Source organism: Mustela lutreola, chromosome 12 (assembly GCF_030435805.1).
Source record: "Mustela lutreola isolate mMusLut2 chromosome 12, mMusLut2.pri, whole genome shotgun sequence".
Classification (NCBI taxonomy): domain Eukaryota; kingdom Metazoa; phylum Chordata; class Mammalia; order Carnivora; family Mustelidae; genus Mustela; species Mustela lutreola.
Genome location: NC_081301.1, coordinates 2,863,412 through 2,884,685, shown reverse-complemented (window position 1 = coordinate 2,884,685; position 21,274 = coordinate 2,863,412). Strand labels below are relative to the sequence as shown.

The window sequence follows — 21,274 nt, the reverse complement described above, 5'->3', positions numbered from 1 at the left end:
AGAGCCTCTACTTGCCCATCAAACCCACGCCTAGCCGCTGCCCCTGGCTGCCTCCGTCACCGGGATGCATCTAGAAATCCGGGCTGCGACACCTGTGGGGAGGCACCTCCAAGCACTCGCTGGCTGGGTCGCTGCGCCCTCCACACACACACGCGTCTCGCTCGCCTCTCGGGTCCCCACGGGGCTGAGGTCGTGTCCACTCCCGTTTCGTAGATGACGGAGACCAGCGAGGCTACGCAGCACAACCGAGGTCTCCCAAGCCCGGGCCTGTCTGACGCCAGCCCGTCCTCAGCCCCTGGGACCCACGGCCTCCCCACGGTCACAGTCGTGTCCTCCAGTCCTCTCCCCCACTTGACTTTCCCTCCGACCCCCGTCGCCGGCCTGCCGGCAGCTCCCGTGCTTTGCGGCTACACCGCCCACGGCAGCCTCCTCGCCGGCCTCGCTTGCTGCCACGTCTCCACGTTTCCGGTGCTGGAGGATAAAACCACCACGGTGCCGGCTCCGGAAGCTTCCACGGAAGGAGCACCATGGCCACGCTTCCCCTGAGTTCTCACTGCCAACCTGCGTAGCAGGTCCTCGTGAGGACCAGAGGGCCCGGCCTGGCTGGGTGGGCCAGGGGACCCGAGGGCACTGTGGAGCTGCCTCCTGCGACCTGTCCCAAAGCCACACAAGCCCTGGGCGGGGGTTTCGCAGAAACCGGGCACCCGGACTCCCAGCCCAGGGCCTCCCTGTCCCCAGTGGCCGGGAGGGCTGACCGGTGACACTGCCTTTCTAACCCCCAGGTCAGACAGGGCCTCTCACTGAGGAGAGGCGCCAGGACACTGGATTTTTCCTGAACGTTCCTCCCGTCTCGGGAGGGAGAAAGGGCACTTAGCCATTTTTGCCACCAGCTAAAATATTTCAGTCTCAGATCAAGAAGGAATGCAAGCCGGAAACAGCACACGGCTCCGCGCCAGACGGATTTGGTCTGTCCCAGGGAAGCAGGACAAACAGGGCGGCTCTTGGCAACCCCGGGCAGGAGGGGAAAGGCCCAGCCCCTCCTTTGTCTTGAGCCCAGAACCAGCTCCTGCCAGCTTCAGACCCCAGGGTGGGCCTGCCCTCAGCCCAGGTGAGGCGCTCACACGTGTGCACCCCACCACGGGCCAGGGGCCAGGTTCCCCTAACTGCACGAGGGCCCCTGAGATTCAAAAGCAGCAGCGCACCCCGTGAGGGGTCTCGCATCGGAGGCCCAGCTGACAGCCTCATCCGGTCGTCCCGAAAGGTTGTCCTTGGGGTCTCCCCTCATCCAGGGCCTGGGCTCCCAGGGCCAGGAGAGACAGGCCAGGCCCTGCCTTGGACCCCCCAGAGAGCCAGGAGGCAGGCCTGTGTCCCCATCGGCACAAGGGCTCAGCCTGAGACTGCTAAGGCCCACCCTTCCAGGCACAGCCCTCCTGCCTTGGGGGCCGTTCCTCCCCACGTGCCTGCCCTCTGAGCGCCCTAGCTGGCCCTCCCCAGACCCCAGGACACAGGGGTTGGCCTGGGGCTGGGGCTGCGGTCACCCTGAGCTCCCTCTGCCGTCTCGCTCACCTGCCAACCTGCCACAGTGCCCAGTGAGGACCGGCCGTGCCCTCCACACTGATGGGAGCCCCACCTGGGGGGCCTGAGGGTCACGGTCCCCGTGAGCTCCAAGTACCCTGCACATGCCTGATCGGAACACCCCCAACTCCGAGCTTCCTGGCTGGCCAGCCGCGGGGCACTGGCACCAAGTACGGATCAGAAACTCTAACTGGAGATGTAACTCATAATTAGCCTTTCATTAATTAAAAATGGGAAAACTAATTACTTAATAAATGCCACTGGCTTCATTTGCGTCAAATTTGAAAACGTATTTTCCTAAGAGGAGAGAATATTCACAAGGGTCCCCGGAGGGCAAAGCCAGGCACATGGACTCAGCAGGTCCCCCAATGACCTTGGCCCTCAGCCTCCAAACTCTACCCCCCAGCCACCCCCCAGACAGCCCCCCACATAGGAGCAGAGGCTGGGGGTCTGTCCCTCTCAGCACTCTGCCCCCGGCATCTGGCCTGGCTGGGCACTCCCCCGTAGGTGGCTGTGGAAGGCGGGGAGGGGGTGGCTCTGGATGTCCAGGAGGAGAGCTGAGTCTCACTCTACGGTCGCTGGCCTCTGGGTGCCAAGCCCAGACACAGTGGGACCCATCTCCTGACCGCTGCGTCCCCCGGCCAGACCGAAGGAATAACGGCTGCAGCCGGGCTCCAGCCTGAGCTTGGCCCCTCTTGGCCGTGACGTGGAGCGCACACGGTGCCTCCGGTCTAGACAGACCCAAGAGTGCCCGCCTTCCCTGCCCCGACCTGCGACCTGCACTGCACGGAGTGTGAGACCTGGATCAAAGGTGTCCACACCTGCCATGCCACGCACAACAGGCAGCCAGGGGCCACTGTGGCAGTGCCACCGAGGCTGCGGTCACAGCCACTTCACTCCCAGGAGGGCCCCATGATGGCCACCGTGTTTGCAAGGCTGTGCTGAGTCTGGTACGTCCACACAGCCTAGGCCAGAGGCACACCTTCCCGGGACAGCCAGGGACGGCCCCAGTGCTGGCTGGACCAACGTGAGGGGCTGGCCTTGACCTCCCGCACCGGGCCTTCTCGTCGGCGGACTCAGCCGAGCCCACCCATGTTCACACTCTCCTTCTACGTCCGCTGAGCCGCCCATCACCACGATGACCGGCCGTCCCCGGGAAGCAGCCTTCGTATCCGGCACCAGGGACCCCTGCTGCGTCTGGGGGCAGCCCCTCGGCATCCCGGAGGCCACCCCGGGGAGCGGGCTCCAACTTCAAAGCCGGCCCCACCGCGTTCCCACGAGCTCCTCCTGCTCTACCTGGCTCCGTGCAGAGGCCGGGAGGAAGCCCCAGGCCTGAGCACGAACAGCAATCAGCCGCTGATTAACACGGATCTCCACAGAGCCCGTCCGCCGAGGCGCTCGCGCTTCATGGAAATTCAGCCACGAGCAAGCACTGGACATAAGGGTCGTTCCAATGACGTCTGCAGGTAGCAGTCGCGGTGATGTTCCTAGTACTGGCGGTCAGAGGGGCCGGGAGACGGTGTGCCTCTCTGGTCTCAACCAGACAGCACACAGGGACAGAGGGGGCTCCAGCTGCCGCGAACCCTGAAATCCCGGGGCTCCTGGTCCATCTGGGGCTGGTGAGGGGCCCGGGCACCCTGAGGTCTCAGCTCACTCTGCAGCTGCTGGAACCTTCTCCTCCGACTCCTCTGTTTCTGGGAGGCACAGGGCAGCTCCCACCCTCCCCTACCTGTCTCAACTAAGGGAAAAGCATGCCCACCAGGTCATCTCTGTTTCCTTGGCTCTGGCAAAACTGTGACCCCAGAACTGTCTTCCCAGCCGGGGTCACACACTTTGGGAAGGGGCCTGACGCCCCCAGGGGAAAGCAGACGTGCCCTGTGGACCAAGTGCCCCACACAGGGAAGGCGCTGGGGGTGGATGATTTTTAAGGATGGGGACCTTGGCCGGTGAAGCGGGGCCTGGAGGGGCTCTTCTCAGACTGACAAGCAGACGTGGCCACTCGGCAGACACTTCTGTTCCCTTCCTGTTTGTCTTCAAAACAAACCACTGCCCTCCCTCGAACAGATGCTCCCACGACTCACTACAAAAGGGGCCAAGACCGCCCAATGCAGAGGACAGTCTCTTCCAGAAACAGAGCTGGGAAATCTGGACGTCCACATGCAAAGAACTGGACAGTTGGACACTGACCTCCACCGCAAACAAAAAATTAGCTGGACATGGATCAAAGACCCAAATGTAAGACCTGAAACTATAAGGCTCTTGGAAGTAAGTGCAGGAGGGGCACCTGGGGGGCTCAATCATTAAGCTTCTACCTTCGGCTCAGGTTGTGATCCTGGGGTCCCGGGATGAAGCCCCACATCAGGCTCCCTGCTTGGCGGGGAGGCTGCCTCTCCCTCTGCCTCTGCTGCTCCCCTGCTTATGTGCTCGCTGTTAAATATATAAACAAAAAATAAATAAACAAATATATATATATATAATCTTTTTTAAAAAAGAAGTAAATGTGGGAGAAAAACTTCCTGACACTGGATTCAGAAATGATTTATTGGGCAAGGCACCAAAAACGGACGCAACAGAAGGAAAAACAGCTACACCTGACTTCAAAATCTGTCTTTCATGCATCCAAGGACACTTCTTGGGAGAGTGGAAAGCAAGCCACGGCATGGGACCGAGTGCCTGTGAATCACGTGCCTCTCAGGGGTTCATAGCCTGAATATATAAAGAGCTTGTACCACTCAACAACAAGGAATGGATTAGAACATGGGCGAAGGCCTTGAACAGACATCTCTCCGAAGACGACATGAGAAGGTACCCAACATCTCGAACCATGAGGAGAATGCAAGTCAAAACCACAGTGAGATCTGACCTCACGCCCTCCGGGGTGGCTGTATCTCTCTCTCTCTCTCTCACTCACACACACACTAACCAGTGCTGGCGAGAATGTGCAGAACTTGGAGCCCTCGTGCCCTGCTGGGAATGAGAAATGGTGCAGCCGCTGTGGAAAATATTAGAGCCGTTCTTCAAAACACGCACAACCAGCACGGGATGGGCCAGTCCCCTTCTGGGCAGGCGCCCGAAACAAATGAGAGCAGGAACCCAAACAGCGACTCGCACACCCGCGTCCCAGCAGCACCGGCCGTAGCAGCCGGAAGGAAGAGATGGTCCAAATGTCCATCCACAGGGGACAGGCAAGCGGCACGTGGCGTAGCCGCACAAGGGCATATGACCCGACCTTTAAGAAGGACGGACGCTGACAGGCGCCACCGCGTCGGTGAACTTGGACACGGGATGCTGAGGGGAGGACACTGGACACAAAAGGCCGCGTGGACGGGATCCCTGCCCCCGGAAGAGGCAAACGCACAGAGACAGAGAACAGATGGGTGGTTGCCGGGGGCCGGGGCACGAGACAGGAGAGACGGTTCCCTCCTGGGGCAACGAATCAGTTCTGAACAAGACGGCAGTGGTGGGCCCACCGCGCCGTGAATATGCAGCACGCCTCTGGACTGAACCCAAAAATGGCTAAAATGATCCATTTTATGTTCTACCCATTTTATCACAACAATTTCTTTTAAAAAATTAAAGTCTGGGCCCCTGGGTGGCTCAGTCACCAAAGTGTTGCCTTCAGCTCAGGTCACCATTCCGGAGTCCTGGGATGAGCTCCGCGTCAGGCTCCCAGCTCGGCCGGGAGGCTGCTTGCCCCTCCCCCCGCCTGTGCCGGTGAGTGCACACAGCACAAGCTCTCTCTCTCCCAAATAAATGAATAAAATCTTTAAGAAAAAGAACAGATTTTTAAAAATAAGGAAAAGAAGAAAGTCAAAAAAGACCACCCAGGATACATAGCCGCGGGCTCCAGCCCAAACTCCCTGATCCCTGAATGGGGCAGGGGGGTGGACAGCCCGAACGATGCAGCCTTCTGGGGGGTGGGTAGGAGGGGGTAAAGCTTTTGGAACCACCATGGAGCCTCTCCCCGACTCAGTCCTGGCCGCCCTCCTTGTGATTCAGAGGAGACGCCCCGCCCCCACCATCTCAGACCCGACCCCGCGGCTGGTGCCTGGTCGCTGGGGGTGGCCGACCCCTCCTTGCCTTTGCAACAAGGAACATTGCCCGGGAAGGACCTCCCAGGGTGCCAAGAAAGGATACCTTGTCGCAATTAATTATTCACATTTTGCTACTTTTTCCCTCTCCCCTTAGCCCTGCTCTGCATTTTTTGCTGCAAACATCAGCCTGTCAGGCTGCAACAGACACAATGTCTTGGAGCCCTGGGGAGAAACAATTAGCCAATTAATATTTAATTAACTGCGGACAGACAAAAAAGGCACGCATGAGTCACCCCAGGCTGGGCTGAGAAAACACTAACTCTTGGCCGCTGGGGTGGGGCTGCCGGCAAAGCCGGACACAGAGGGAGGACACTCCGACAGGGACAACGGGCGCGGCCAGGATGACCCCCACCAAGGGATCATCTGGGCAACCGTGTGCTCACAGATGGGGAAACTGAGGCCCAGATGTGCGGCCTGGGCGCATGCTCCTGGCCCACCTCCTCCATCCCCAGCTTCTCTGTCAGGTGTGACGGAGTCCGGGGTCCCCACGTCCTCTCTCCCCGGAAATGAATCGTGAGCAAGGAGGTTAAAAGGTCCTGAGCCGAGGCCCCTCTCGGAGAACTCTCGGGCCAGGTGTGGGCGCCACCCCCTCCCCGGGACCCTGCCCAGGGCTTTGGAGGCACCATCACAAGGGCGCGAAGGCCGCGGGCCTCACGCACAAGGGCTGCCCACCCCACCCCGGGGGCCCTGGGGGCAGACGCAGGCCTCCCAGCGCGGCTCCGCACACCTGTTCGTTGTCAGGACTCGGCAGTGAAACCGAAACGTACCCCCGACTCCCACCACCACCGCGAAGGCGGGGTCAGCCAACAGCTGGGGTCTGGAAGCAAAGAAAACCACTCCCAGCCGAGTTAGGAGACAGCGGGTCAGCGTGTGCACAGATGTGTGCACACGTGTGCATGTGTTACACGTGTGTGTGTGCAGATGTGCGTGCGTGCATCTGGCTGTCCGGGTCCCCAGAAAGCAGGTGGGCTCCTGGCGGCAAGAAGGGACGGTCCACAGACAGGAGGAGGCACGGTTTGGAGCAGGAAACCGGCACCACCAGCCCCGCACTGGGCCCTGCTCGGCCTGGGGCTGCTCCTCCCGCATAGCGGCCATGTCTGAACAGAGAGTGTGCGGCGGACTCGGCGTCCGGAGCGCCTGGTCGACGACACACAATCAGTCACTGCAGGGTCACTGTCTGTGAGTCCTCAGACGAGCCTTGAGGGAGCGCCAAGGGCTCTGCACCCCGCAGGGGAGTGAACACACTCCAGAGGAGCCGGGCGAGCACGCGGCAGTGCAGGGCCAGACAGAAGGGGTGTCCGATCGATGTCCTGAGGCTGCCTGCCCCTCCTCCCCGACCAGACAGCACCCCAGGGACTCGCTCATCGATGCAGACGCTAAACAGAGAAATCGATGATGGGGCTGACGCAGCACAAGCTGGACGGGGTGAGGCTGGTGCTGGGCCACAGGAACCACCGGCACACCCCGCCCCCCTCCAAGGCCACCAGCCACCTGCTCAGCGGGGCACCCTGAGAGCAGCGGGTTCCAAAACCAGCGCGCACGGCCGCACCTGCCAGGCCCTCCTCCACACTCCTCAAAGGGACAGCCGGGCTACAAACCCATTTTACAGATGGGGAGACTATAGTCCCAAGAGGAGAGGTGACTTCTGAGTCCCGCTAAGTGCCCTCTGGGCACCACTCCATCTGGAGCTCTGAAAGCCGTCTCAATGACTCCGTCCCCATTTGGCTTCTAGAAGCATTCGTGCTGCCAAAAAGCCCTAGGACAGTGGTGAGCAGGATTGGTGGGAGAAGCAGAGGGGCAACAACAGGAACACAGGGAGGTCTGGCAGAGCAAGCCGGCTCTGTCTCGTGGGCCCACTCCCCAGTAGACCGCTGGGGTGCTGATGTCTGTGCTGATGGGCTCAGTGGGAAGACACTTGCCCCAAGCACGAGGGGAAGGGCCCCTGTGTCCTACAGACAGAAGTTAAGGGGATACAGGGTTGGGCCACAGGCCCAGGCTCTGGACCCAGCCAGAGCAGTAGGAGGGCCGGCGATGCTGGCAGACGTGGCCCTGCTTCCCATGCCCAGGACATCATCCCAGCATCCCACAGCTGCAACCAGGCCTGCCACAAACCGCCCTGACCAAAGCCCCAGTCCTGGCGAGGGCGGCCTGGGCTGTTACGGACCACTGGTTTCAAACTACATTTTTAGCCTCTTTGGAATCCTTAAAGCAAAACGCCAGGCAAATGCACCATGGAAAGCAGGTAAGAGCAGGCTCACTCTGACTCAGCAGACCCTGCCCTCCCGGCCTCCTCCCGGCCTCCTGAGAGGCCCAAACTGGTTTGAAATCCCCTGCAGGACGGAACTGGCTGCACCTGTTCTGACCTTCGTGTGGGAAGACACGCAGTCGCTGCCCAGTGTCAGCGCTTCCTTGCTTTGGTCCTCTTGTGGCCTCTCCCGCAGCAGGACAGCCCAAGGGCCTCCACTCGGCCCCGCCGGCCTCCACACCGGCCTCCAGCCCAGCTTCCTGATGCCCCCTGCAGGTGGCAGAACCCCTCAGGGCTGACCACGGCCTCTCCCCGCGTAAGGCCTCCAGGTGAGGCGTCACCTGGAGGAAAGGAGGGGGAGCCAGAATCCGCCAGCAGGACCCCCACAGCCCCCGACCGCACCATCACTGTGGGGCTCGCGGACCTCCCTACTTCGTAAGGTCCCTGAGGGCTCGGGGAGCCAGCAGGCAGCCCCGCCCCTGCCAGCGACAGGAGCAGAAGGACGAGAGGGGACGGGGCAGCCGGCGTCACACCCCGACTCCGCAGCGGCCCGTGGGCCCAGCCCAGCCTTGCCGACGGCCAGCTCTCACCACGGCTCCAGTTTCTGAGCCTAGAAAATGTCTCCGTGAACCATAAATCGGAGAATTAGGCACACTTGTCGGAGGCTGTGCAGACCTTCCTCGAGGGCCGTCCGTTCTGCCCAAACGGAGGCTAAAGTGACCCCACTGACCGGGGCACCTGCGGGTCCCAGGCAGGTAGGGAAGCCTGGGTTGGGCTGGGGCAGCGCCTACTGGGCACTATGGGGCGCCCTGTGGGGGGAGGGCCTGGAGGGCCACCAGATGCCCGGGTCCCCCAGGCCCCGGCAAGGCAGCTGACCCACCGAGGGCTCCAGGGTATCCTGACCAGAGGCTTCCAGGGCTCCTCCTAGAAGAACCACGTACCCACACAAAGGCCGACCGGCCGGTGCCCCACGTGCAGAGTGAGATTCTAGACACCTGGGGGACGTCGGTAACCCAAGTCCCCACGGCCAGGAGGTGGACGGCGACAGGCACGCCGAGAAAGGTGCCTGTCGTACTTCGTGGTGGTGCCGCGCTCCAGGGAGCCGGCAGCGAGGGGCACGCCACCTCCCAACAGTGAGATCCGAACAGAGACCCCACAGCGGGGAGGAAGGCGGCCCTGCAGCCACGGGAGAACGTGCCGGGCAGGGGGCAGAGGGTGGCCTGCAGGCGAGCCCAGAAAAGCGAGTGAGTGCGGCAGGAGCGGGCAGCGGGCCAGGAAGGGCCATTCCCTGTGGGTTGGGGTCAGCATCCTGCTGTGAGGGGCGGTGAGGACGCCCCACGTTGATGCACATGGGAAGATCACGTGAGCCGACCTCAGGGCCCAGCGCTCTCCAGGGACCAAAATACCAGAAAAAATCACAGAAACTCTGCGGTCTCACCAGGATCTTCTCTCCAAAATTCCCAACCACCTTGCAAGCCAGGGCCATGGCGTGCCCTGGAAGACCCAGCCGAAGCGGGTCCCCTCCGCAGCCCTTCCCACGCCCGCTCCCACGCTGGGCCCCGTGCGTCCAACAGAGGGCACGAAGGGACAAGAGGAAGGGTCCACCTGCTGCAGACTTTCCTACCGGCAGGCCCCTCGGCTCACGCGCCCCACGCGCACCGCCCAAACTTAATCCCTTTACCGAGAGAAATACGGGGGAGCCAGTTCTCCCGTCCTCCCGCTCCTGGGGGATGGAGCCTGCTGGGGGACGAGCGGGAAGAGGAAGAAACCAGTGCCACCTCGACCGGGCCCCGCGCTGCCCGTCCCCGCTGAGCCCTCACACGCCACACGAGGGGCCCCAGTCTTCATCTCATCCCTGCAGAAAGGAAAGCTCGAGGAGCCCAAGCCTTCGCAAAATGGACCCCCACCCAGGTCTAGAGGACAGGAAGTCCCTCTCTCTCTGGCCGGCCACCCCCACCACCTGGCTCTAACAGAACCCACACAAGAGAAGGCTCCAGAAGGCAAGCACCTGGCCAGCTTCCCCGGTGAGCGGGCTGGTTCCTTCATGGCTGGCCGCACCCAGGGCTCCCGCAGCCCTCGAGGGTCTCCAGGGGTCCACCTGTCCGCCGCCCCCACCAAGGCCTCTGCGCGGGGTTTCGCCAGGGAGTAGAGAATCCGGCCTGGCCCTCCCAGCACTGCTCCCGGGTCAAGTACACACCTTCTGAAACTTCGTGGGCCCCAGACGCCAGCTCCCTCTGCACCTGCCCTGCTCGGACCACTCTGCCCCCACGGAGAGGCCAAAGGAGAAGCCCAAGGGCCTGGGGCCGGGCCAGTCTGTACACAGGCGGAACGCAGGAACCCGCCCCAGCTCTCCAGAGCGGGCAGGGGGCTTAGTCTGTCCCATGACACAAGCCGCGCTCGCTCTCAGTGCACGGGATCCTCCCGCAACGAAATCGCAGAGAAGGTCCAGTGTCATGGCTGAGAAGTGGGCCCGGCCCGGCATCTCCTGGGGAAGTTCTAGGATTCCCACTCTGTCCGTTCTTCTGCAGGTGATGGCACAGGAGCTAATCTGGGCCTCCCCTTGGAGGGCAAAAACCATGTCTCTCCCTTTTATCTCTACCATAGTGACTGCTTCACAAATGCGCAGTATATTAAGTGCTAATGGCTTGAGGAGGGGACGGTAGATGGTGCGCGGCTGGGCGGGCGGGTGTGTGCACGGGTGTGCAAATGGCTGGGTGGGTGGACAGAGGAATGAATGAATGCACCAATGCCTTCTCTCCCCAAGGAATGACTCCAGCAACACTGGAGAAGGGAAGCTGAAAAGCAGCTGCTTGGAAACAGCACAATGAAACCCGGACAAGGACAGGGTCTGCCTTCGTGCTGGCGGGGACTCAGCGCGCCGGGGCCAGCGGTGGGGGTCCGGGGCAGGGCAGAGCGGGCAGTCGCGTCTTCACGGTCTGACATGAGTGAGGGCGCCCAGGCCCACCTGAAGGAGTCAGGCTGAGCCAGTGGAGCTCCTGGAGGGCTCCTCAGAAGGCTAAGCCAGGCCCATGGGAAACTCCAGAAACATCCCTGAAGAGACACACAGCACCTACACTCCGCCTCTGTGCCCAGACGGAGCTATGCACGGGGACCTCCCTGCCAGGCCCCCTCAGAAGATAACACCCGAATAAAGACCAGACATGCTCCTTCTCACCAGCGCCACCCTCCAGGGGAGGGAGAGTCCCTGTGCCTCTGGGTACCAAGCCGCGGGCGCTGAGGCTCTGCTGGGATTGTGGTTTTTCCCAGGGCATTCCATCCCGGGACATCAGGAGGGACTAGCCGAGCAAACAGACTTGGGGCAGTGGGCGCCTACGGGGGCAGCGCAGCCCAGCGCCCCAAGCCTCTGCCAGTCCCCAGCTCGGAAAGGCTAACCACAAGTTTACCTCAATGAGAAAGGCGTGGGGCAGGACGAGCTAATGGGGAGACGCTTAGCCAGATGGACGGGCAGGACGGGGCCACCACGCAGCCAACCGGAGGTCAAGGGACCCAGGAGAGGGGAAGCGAGGAACACGGGAGCCGCTGGGGCGTGTGCGGCTGAGCTGAGCTCCGGAAACACAGCCCCGCTTCCTGCTCGGCAGAGCTCGGGGGGCGGGAGTCTCACCACCATCTCACAAGTGGGATTTGGAGAAACAGTCAGCCCCTTGGGCACCGAGGCTTGCCGGACTCAAACCCAGCCCCCGGGCGTCCGCAGTCCGTGTGCTCAGCCCTCGGGCTCTGTCTTCCAAAGATGTGGACTTAATGAGTAAAATAATAGAGGATAAAAATCAGAGGACACAGGTCTACAAGGGTCTAGTTCTGTTTCAGCCAAACCTGGGGCGGGGACAGTGACAAACGCTCGGCATTTCAGGAGCCCGTACTGAGGGCTGGACGCCTCGCCACCTCCCACCGGGCAAATGGATGTCAGAGGCACCGGGTCACCTGCCAAGTCACCCAGCCGGTGAGCAGGGCCAGAATGTCAATCAGTCTGACTCGAGGGTCACAATGTGGAGAGCAGAGGGGTGGTGGGGGAGCTCTCCCCTAGCCCTGCCCCGCCCAAAGCCAAGGAGCCTTGGTGCACGGCATGAACCGAGGCCCGTCCGCACACAGCGCCCAGGTCCGAGGCGTCACAGCACCTCCATTCCTGGCAACGCCCCGCCGCAACTGCAAATGGAGACAGATGACAAATGAAGAGCCCGCTCCCGGTTTCCACCGCAGAGGCCGCGGCGTGGCAAAGCAGCACCAATGTCCATCAATGTGTGATGTGGCAGACCGGGGGCCAGCGCCAGCCGCAGCCCCGACGCAGACCCTCTGCGTGCAGCTGGGACACCGCCCTGGAGCCAAGCAGCCTCCCTGAACCCCTGAGGAGCACGAGCCCCCCCCCGCCACCGCTGCACACCGCACGTCACACGGTCGGTGGGTCGTGTGATGGGACTCTGAGCTACGTGAATGGACGTCTGTCTTACACTGTCGCACTCAGCTGTAGCACATCAAAACCAAAATGCAATTATAGACTGTCTCCCCCGCCCCCCGCCGGCCGAGAAAGGAGCCTGGCCAGGGTGTATCCTGCCTTGTCCTCCACGCGGTTATCGCAAACAGCAGCTCTGTGCGTGAGTATATGCCACGTACATGTGTGTGTGCGTGAGTATATGCCACGTACATGTGTGTGTGCGTGAGAATATGCCACGTACATGTGTGTGTGCGTGAGTATATGCTATGTACGTGTGTGTGCGCTCCTGGCTGCTACGTACGTGTGTGTGCGCTCCTGGCTGCTACGTACGTGTGTGTGTGCACTCCTGGCTGCTACATATGTGTGTGTGTGCGCTCCCGGCCAGGGCACTGCCGTGCACAAGGAGGAAGAACGCGAGAGCGGCTCCAGTCCCTTTGAAAGCAACCCCGGGGAACTGAGAAGCCCACTGACGGGACAGGACGCCAGCAAGACCCAGCCCAACCTCGGTGCTCCCGCCCCAGCACACGTGTCCAGGGGCACAGGGAGGCAGGCGGCCGGGAACCCCAGATAGGGACATCGCAGCAGCAGGGACTCGAGTGAGCCCTTCTGGGGGAACGGAAACCGCTCAGAAGGGGCAATCGCACAGGGATGGGTTCTTGTGGGGGTCTGTGAATCTCCTGTCTAGCAACTTCCAGAACGCGGGGAGGGACCGTCAGGCCAGGTGGCTTATGGGAAAGTCCAGGCTACTGCCGGTGACCGTAGCGCCTCAAGGAAAGGGTCGTCTCGGAGCCCGCTGCGCAGCACTCGCAGCGGCAGATCCAGAAGCCCCCCCGCCTTTCATAAATGATGCATTCACAGCACATTTCCTCAAACACCCAGTCCCAGATAATGCTTCTCAGACAAATTAAGCAATAAATATCTTCTGATGTTTCCCATCAGCAGGTGGAAATGGCTCCTCGGGCAGTCCGGGAAGCGGCGGTCTGGCTGAGCCTGTGCCAGCAGCCCGGTGTGGGGGGAGGGGGCAGGACGCGGTGGGGGAGGACACACAGAGAACGGGGACCCCCGGATCGCAGGCAGCACAGAACCAGTTCTCCCGCCCCCAGCCTCCACGCAGCGGGAGATATCACGGCCCCCATCCCAGCCACGTCCAAGGAGTGGCCTGGGACCACACGTGACATCTCACATGGCTGTGAAGGCAGGCTTGCCATGAAGCCAGCTCACAAAGGAGCTGAAACCCCCGTCCCCTGCCAGCCCGCAGACTTTGCGGCTGCCCCGCCTGTGGTCATCCCTTGCCTGGACCCAGCAGAGCTTCTGGGTTGTCTGCCACGGGCCCAGGGGAACCTGGGGCTTCGGTCATCGGCGACCCCCCTCCCGCCCAACACACGCTTGCAGCCAGAGACCGCTCCGCTTGCTTCTGGCATAACCACCATGGCCCCTGTCACACGCACCCCGATAATCACGGCACCTTCCGCATCTCGGCCCCCTTGCAGGAGCCAGGAGCCCCGTCAAGACCCGGAGATCCCGGGCAGCAAGTGCCCCATCTCCACCCACATCCACGCCCGGCTCTCCCTCCAGCCCCCTGGATTCTCGATGCCTGATCTCACCTTGGGGGTCCTGCTACCCTCCGCCCCCCACGCGCCCTCCTGTCTGTAACGCATCCCCGCCTGCGGGTGCAGGGCACGGCCGTGCTGGAGGGGCCAGGCCTGTCCCGTCCGGCCCCCCTGCACTGAGCCAGTGCTCGGCCCCTCCGCCCGGACCCTGGAAGAGAGAGCGCTCACCTTCCCGAAGTCCCGGACGTCAAAGAGGTCAAAGGGGTCAAACAGCTCGCTGTTTCGCAGCCCAAATTTGTCGTGGCAGACTTTCAGGAACGTGCGGATGTTCTTCAAGCACAGGAACTAGAGAAGAGAAGAGAAGGCTGAGCCTATCAGGTCCACGAGAAGAGCCGTCACCGCGGCGAGCTCTGGCTTCCAGGAGCGGCAGAGACACGCACTCGGGCCCTGGGCAGCCTCGCCCCCCGCCGGCCTGAGGGTCCAGACGTCATCAGTGCCCCCGGCTCACCTTGGCCACTCATGATCCTTTGTCCCATACCCTGCCCAGAGGATCTAGCTTGGACGATGGGGACCGGAAATATGCTGGTTTGAGTCGGCAAAAACAGAGCACGATCACACACGCACACACACTCACCACCTACCCCGGTCCAGACCTGACCCCGTGGAAGCCGTCCGTCCGCGGCGCCCCCCAGGAACGGCACACACCCGTCTCAGCGGGAGGCTAGGGGACGCACCAGGGCCAGAGCTCCACAGCCACAGGCGGGCGTCTCCTCCACCCGGCAGCCCCACCTCTGAGCTCCCACCCGCACTGTGCTTGGAGGAGCCGCTGGGCTTGGGGGCTGAACGGGAAGGCCGGCCGCAGCCCCCGTGGGGAAGGAGCTGGTAAAGAAGGCAGGAGGGCAGCAGGCCAGGCGGCCTGGACAGCAGGATTCGGAGGGGCCCAGCCCCAGAATCGAATCCCGTCCACTGATTCCCACCGCAGGACCAGTGACAGCAGCTTTGGCTCCTGAGGGCGGCCCTCCAACCGCATGTCTCGCTGGGCCACGGTGAGCGCTTGGACGGCCCAGCAGTCCAGCTGGCGAGGGCGTCCCCGAGGCAAGGACAGCGGCAGGCATGGCCCGGGGTCCCAGAACTGCGGACGCTCGTCCTCCCCGGCGGCCATTCCCTAAGGGCCGAGGGCTGGACAGCAAAACTGGAGCGCGTGCCGCCCACCGGAAACGCAGATGCAGGGACAGACGGAGACGAGGGGCAGCACACGTCCCACGCTACGGCAGGCCCGGCCTAAACCGCGTGGCCCTCACCCCCGCCGTGCACCCCCCACGGGCCGTGCCCACCCCCCACCCGGGCTGGCCGCTCCTTCCGCCCCGGCCGCGGCTGGTCCCGGTCACGGCCAGCACGGGCTCACTGGCCTTGTGCGCGTACGGTGTTCTCTGAACGTGCGAGAGCAAACCGCAGGCGTGACCCCGTCTGCCCCAAACATCCGAGGCTCCGAAGAACAAGGACCCACTTCCACAATGAGAGCACCCGGGTCGGCGAATCCACACGGACCCCACCCGCCCTCGTCCCCAGGTGTACTTCCCCACGTCCCCTCAACAAAGGCAACCGCGATGTCCTGACAGCCAAGGACATTCCGGCCCCAGGCCCAGTGATGCTTCTTGTCATGTCTCTTTCACGTCCGTGAGCCTGCAGAATTTTCCAGAAGGATGGATGCATTCCAAGCACCTGCTGCGCACCAGGGCAGCCACGAGACCCACGTGCCCACTGAGCACTTGAGGTGAGGCTAGTCGGACCGACACGGTACATTGTCGATTTTGTTCTGGTTAATTTCTGTTGAGCGGCTATGGCTGCCGGTTTGGGCCTCAGACGGTCCTAAGTCTTGTCCTCCGGGACCTGAAGCTTCTGGATCGCACAGACGCAAAAGGACAGACGGGAGGAGCCCACGCACACGAGGCCAAGCTCACTGAGACGGGCAGCACGGTGGTGCTGGCGGGGTGGCCGGGCGCATCTCCTGGTGACAGTGTCAGTTTGGGATGAGGAACAAGTTCTAGAAGTCAGAGCGATGATCGTGACCCACACCGTGAAGGTGCCTAACGCGGCTAAACTGTACACATAATAAGGTGCTTAAACTGGGGGCGCCTGGGTGGCTCAGTGGGTTAAGGCCTCTGCCTTCAGCTCAGGTCATGATCTCAGGGTCCTGGGATCGAGTCCCGCATCGGGCTCTCTGCTCAGCAGGGAGCCTGCTTCCTCCTCTCTCTCTGCCTGCCTCTCTGCCTACTTGTGATCTCTGTCTGTCAAATAGATAAATAAAATCTTAAAAAAAAAAAAAAAAAGATGCTTAAACTGATAAAGTTGGGGGCTCTGGGTGGCGCTGTCAGCTAAGCGGCTGACTCCTGACATGGACTCAGGTCATGATCTCTGGGTCGGGGGATCGAGCCCCCACCAGGCTCCACGCTCGGCGGGAATCTATCCGCGTGACATTTTCCCTCTCATCGCCCTCTGCCCCCCCCAACAGAAAAGTAAATCTTGTGTATCCTGATTATACGGCAACAAAACAAAACTTTTTTTAAAAGGGAGACGGAGAAAGAGACCCCACAGGAAGGCCACGTGCTGGTGGGGGCAGCGACCCGGGGGCGCTCCGTGCACCGAGCAAGGCCAGCGAGGGCCGGCAAACCGCCAGGCGTAGGGAGGAACCCAGAGAGCCCAGCCCCCATCCCAGCCAGGCGTCCAGCCTCCGGAACCGGGAGGATACATGTCCTCGGCTTCACGCCCCCCGGTCTGTGGGCCAGCCACGGGCCGCCCCAACCCCCACCCCCAGGTCCCGGCCAGTCTCAGACCTTCCCTCCGGCCCAGCAGCCTCAGTCCGGCTCCAGCTTCCACAAAGTGTCCACACTGTGCCGTCCCCGGACTCCCATTTTTAGAGTTAATTACACGGCTCCAAACCATAATCGCAGCCGGCGAGGCCAGGCTTCCTCCCGGGGCTCAGGACGAGCGGCACCCCTTGCCCTGCAGGCACAGCGTCTGTCCGCCTGGCCTCTCCCCGTGACAGCCACGTGGGCCCCATCGTTCCAGGACCCGGCCCCACGCAGCTCGCGGCCCACAGAAGGCTGTCCCTGGGGAAACTGAGGGACACAGACGGGTTCAAGCCCCCGGGAGAGGGATGCGGCAGCACCGGGCCCCACAGCAAAGCGAGAGGAGGTGGCCTCATTCCCGGCGAGCGTCTGCACCAGCCGGCTCTGCTGCTCTCTGCCACGGACGCCTTTACCCCCACCCTCCCATCACTCACCCCATTTCTCAGGAGGGGAAACTGAGACTCCCTAGCAGGAGGTAGAGCCCAGATTGGATCCACATCTGCTGTGAAGCAGCAAAGGTCCTTGGAGAGGACGGGCGTCCGTGCGTTCCAACGCACTCCTCCTGTCCACTGCGCTCAGCACCGGGGTCCCTCTCGCAGCCGGCCTGCTCCAAAGGATGAGATGCATGGTCCCCCCCGCCCCACCGCACCGTTGTACAGTTAGGGGAGTGGCCGGACACAGAGAGGGGCAGGGCGTGGAAGGGCCGGCCCTGTGTCCGGACTCCTGGCCCCTTCTCTGCTTTCCACTCAGCGGGGGCAGCGGGCCTGCTGTTTCTGCAGCTCGGGTCCACTCCTCTGACCGCCGGCCTCTCCCTCCCCAGCACCCCTGGACGCAGGAGGACATGTGGCCGAGGCCCGGCCCATCGCAGCAGGGACAGCTGCAGACTCTGGGAGAGAGACTCCCGAGGGCCAGACGGGGAGAGGACACCACGGGCACATCCCAGGCACAGGCTGAGTGACCGCAGGCAAGGAAAGGTCCAGACGGCGGCCAGCGCCAGGACGGAAGCTGCCCATCCTTGTCCTGTGACCAGACAAGGTCTGGCGGGGGGCCGTGTCCCTGTGGCCACAGGCGTGAGTACCCTTCTCCTTGCTCGGGCCCTCTCTGAGACGCAGCCACGGTTCCACCGGCATCTGGAGACGGACGCTCAGCCCCAGCAGCCAGCTAAGTGGCCACAGTAAGTGTCTGTCCCCAGAAACTGGCCCCTGACAAGCCGCCAGCAGCCCAGAGCTGAGTCGGCCCCCACTGTGTTTGTTCAGGGCACCACCTCCCGTCCCCCCAGCCCACAGGGCGGGCCCTGGCCGCCGCGCCAAGAGGCGGGCCGCCCGTGCAGCGGACTCCTGACCCCCTCCGTCCCGCCCACTCAGCAGGCTGAAATCAGATTAGCGAGAACACACAGGCTCCGGGCCCAGCCGCACCCCCACTAGTCTCGCAGGGCCTGCTGCCCACTGTCATCTGTCATTCACCCCCAAAAAGCCCGCCCCAGCGCGGAGATCCCGGACGTGGGAGGCAGAGCCGGCCCTGAGAACCCAGATCCCACGTCTGAGCCACGAAGCCTCAGAGACCCCTGGGGACCGGCTTCCTGGCCCCACACGGCCACAACTCTTTGGTGGCCCCAAAACCGACTTACGATCGGGGAGACACTGCCTGCTCTACGGGGGGACGTGCAGGAGACCTGGAGGGCCTGGTGTCCAGGCAGGCTTAGACCTCCGTGGCCACTCGCGGGAGAGCTGGAGCGGGGCGTCGGACACCCAGGCCCCCAGAACTCACATCCACCCGCTTCTGCCACCCGCGCCCAGGGCCGCGGCTCTGCTCTGTCCCCTCAGGGGCTGCTCATGTTCTCCAGCACAGAGAGGCAGGTGCGAAAGGGGAAACTGAGGCCTGGCAAGGCAAAATCCTGGGTCAGCAGGCTTCCACTGGGGATGTGCGGTCTGAACGAAGCGTCAACGGAGGTAGTGGGGTAACAGGGGGCCGGTGCTCCTGCGTGGCTGGCGGCAGGCAGGCATGGTCTAGCGCACAATCCCACCCAGCGCCTGCAGTGGCCCCGGGAGGCGTGGAACGGGACAGACCAAGTGAGGCTCGGACTACTCGCAAGGAGGAGGGAGACCTCTTAGGGTGCCCCTCACCTCCTCTTAGAGGGGAAGTCTTATGGCCGCCTTGCCAGGTGGGTCAGGAGGCCAGGGGTCTGCTGTGCCCCACAGCAAAGCCCAGCAGAGGGGGACCCCGCAGGGAAAGCCCCAGTTTAGGCTCCCTGGATGCCCCCGACCTTCCCCTGGCCCCTGCAAACTGCCACCAATATGAAAAGCCACTTACCGGGCCTGTGGCTGGCATCCCCGGGCCTCCCAGTCCTGGGATCCCGGCTCCACCTGGGGCGGGGCAGGGGCTCAGCTGCAGACCGGTGTCTGGTGGGGACAGGCCCGGTCTGGCGACTCTAGAGGCACACCGCCTGTCCTCTCTGTGCAGGTCTCTCCATTTGTAAAATGCGGAAAGAAAACCCCACCCCGAATTCCTGAACGCTAGGCTCTTCCCTCGAGGTAACTGCTTTAGGCAGTGCTAGCTGACCCGGGCCACCTCCCTCAGGACCTCCAGAAATCCCTGATCCCGGAGTTTCCCTGCCCCGTCACGCCCTGGGACAGTGGGGGCAGGGGACCGGGTCCTGGGATGGGCACTTGAGGCCAACGTCTCTGCAGGCCACGGTCAGCTAAAGAGCTGGGGAGCGCCCACACCCCAGGAGGACCTGGGCCCTTCGTCCACACCCCTGCTAGCCTCTCGCCACCAGCCTCACGCCTCAACGCTGCTGCCCAGACGCAGGCGGAGAGACGGAGGCCAGCCCAAGGCCTCCGGGAGATGGTGTCTGAGGCTCGCTGCTCACCGCCAACCCAGCCAGCCACAGGGGAATGTACGGGACCCTGCCCCTGCCCCCTGCTCAAGAGAGACCCATGGACACCACAGTCCCCACGGAAGCTGGGGGAGATGGGGTGTATCCGCTTCCCACCTCCCAGCCACCCACAGAGCAGGACTGCCTCTGACCACCTCTGCCTTTCTGGGGGGGGTGGCGTCCTCCGTATTCAAATTTCCATGGACACCGTGGAGTGTCTCCAAAATGTCTCTATGAGCAACAAAGAGCTGCATTTCCCCGTGATAAACCAAATGCTGTTCCCGCTGGAGTGACCCTGGCCGCCCGGGGCCACGCCCCGATCAGACGCGGTGACTGGCAGCTGACATGCCTTTGATCAATAAAAAATGGGAAATGAATTAACTTCTTGTTTTATTTATACCACGCTCAATCCAAAAGCCTTTTAAAATGGCCTCATTATTATTTAACAGATGCGGCGTGCTGGGATGGATCTCTCCAACTTGGGGCCCTGGGGGTAAATAAACAGGTGGCCCGGAGGTGACAGGCTAGCCAGACACCCCGTGGACGGAAAGGGAGACCGTCTGCTCCCCCCGGGTCCCAAACACCTGGGACGACAGAGGACCTCGGTATCTCGTGACTGAGACAAAGAGGGCTTGTCTGGGAGACACGCCTCGGTGCCCCGAGGGTGACCCTCCAAACGGTCCCCGAATTCCCCCAAGCCACCAGGACCCAAGAAGGCTCTAGAGGCACGGGGGGACTCCACGAGCCAACGCCCCTACTTGTGGAGGCTTCACTTCCTGGAGCTTCTCTTCCAGAAAGGAGCCGGCAGGGGGAACCCGGGGTCGGCATATCCACCTTCTCCCGCACTTACCAGTGGCCCCCATGGGCCCCTCTGCACTGCCCTGGTCCACCGGAGGCCAGCCTCGCCCCAGTCAAGGGCAGGTCGCATCCAGCATGGTGGCACGGTGCCCACCACGTGCCAGTGGGCGGCCCAACCCACAGCCACTAGGCTGTGTCACCGAACAAAGTGACCAAAAGGACGCAAGGTCGCAATGTCTCTCACGTCCCCATGTGGCACAGGCGTCTAGCATCTTAAGTCTCTCACGCTCAGACGTGCTGGGACATCACTGGGTGGCATTTCCACTCTGTCCAGCGATGAACAGCCCCGGGGTCTGTGCCGGGCCCTGCAGGTTCACTGTCTGGCTCACTTCTCAACATGGTCCCCGAGCTGTCACATGTCCCCATTTTACGATGGACAGCAGCACGAGGACTGCCCATCTCAACAGGTGGCCGGGGAGGGTCCAGGCCTAACCCAGGTGGTCTGATCCAGCCCCGGGTTGGGGGTTTTCACTCCTGGCTTTTGTCCAGGCCGATTCCTACACACGCCTGGCTTTGGGGACCTCTGGCTCCCAGCAAGCTCCAGCACAAACCAAGTCCCCAAAGCTCAGTGCACCGGTCTCCCCACCAACCGCCAGGCCGGTCGGTTGGTCTGTCTGTCTGTCTGTCTGCAGCCCCTGAGCCGTGGGCAGCGGGTTCCGCTCAGTGAGGAAGTCGAGCTTTCCAGCGGGAGGAGACATGTGACGGCAAGCAAAGCCGGGCTGTGCCACGCCGCGGATGGCTGCAGACGGTTACCCCCTCTCTGACCGGAAGGTACTTCCTC

The 21,274-nt window shown here is 62.7% G+C and overlaps 1 protein-coding gene across 7 annotated transcripts in view; it reads right to left on the bottom strand.

The window, feature by feature from the left end:
* Positions 1-21,274, bottom strand: part of VAV2 (vav guanine nucleotide exchange factor 2) — a 148,434-nt gene that overhangs the window by 102,313 nt on the left and 24,847 nt on the right. For 6 of the 7 annotated variants that reach the window (XM_059142137.1, XM_059142145.1, XM_059142139.1 and 3 more), the window contains one exon: positions 14,140-14,256. The exons of the other annotated variant lie outside the window; for it this stretch is intronic. In XM_059142137.1, coding sequence (XP_058998120.1) covers positions 14,140-14,256 — 117 coding nt within the window. The remainder of the gene's footprint in view (positions 1-14,139; positions 14,257-21,274) is intronic. 7 annotated transcript variants of the gene reach the window in all.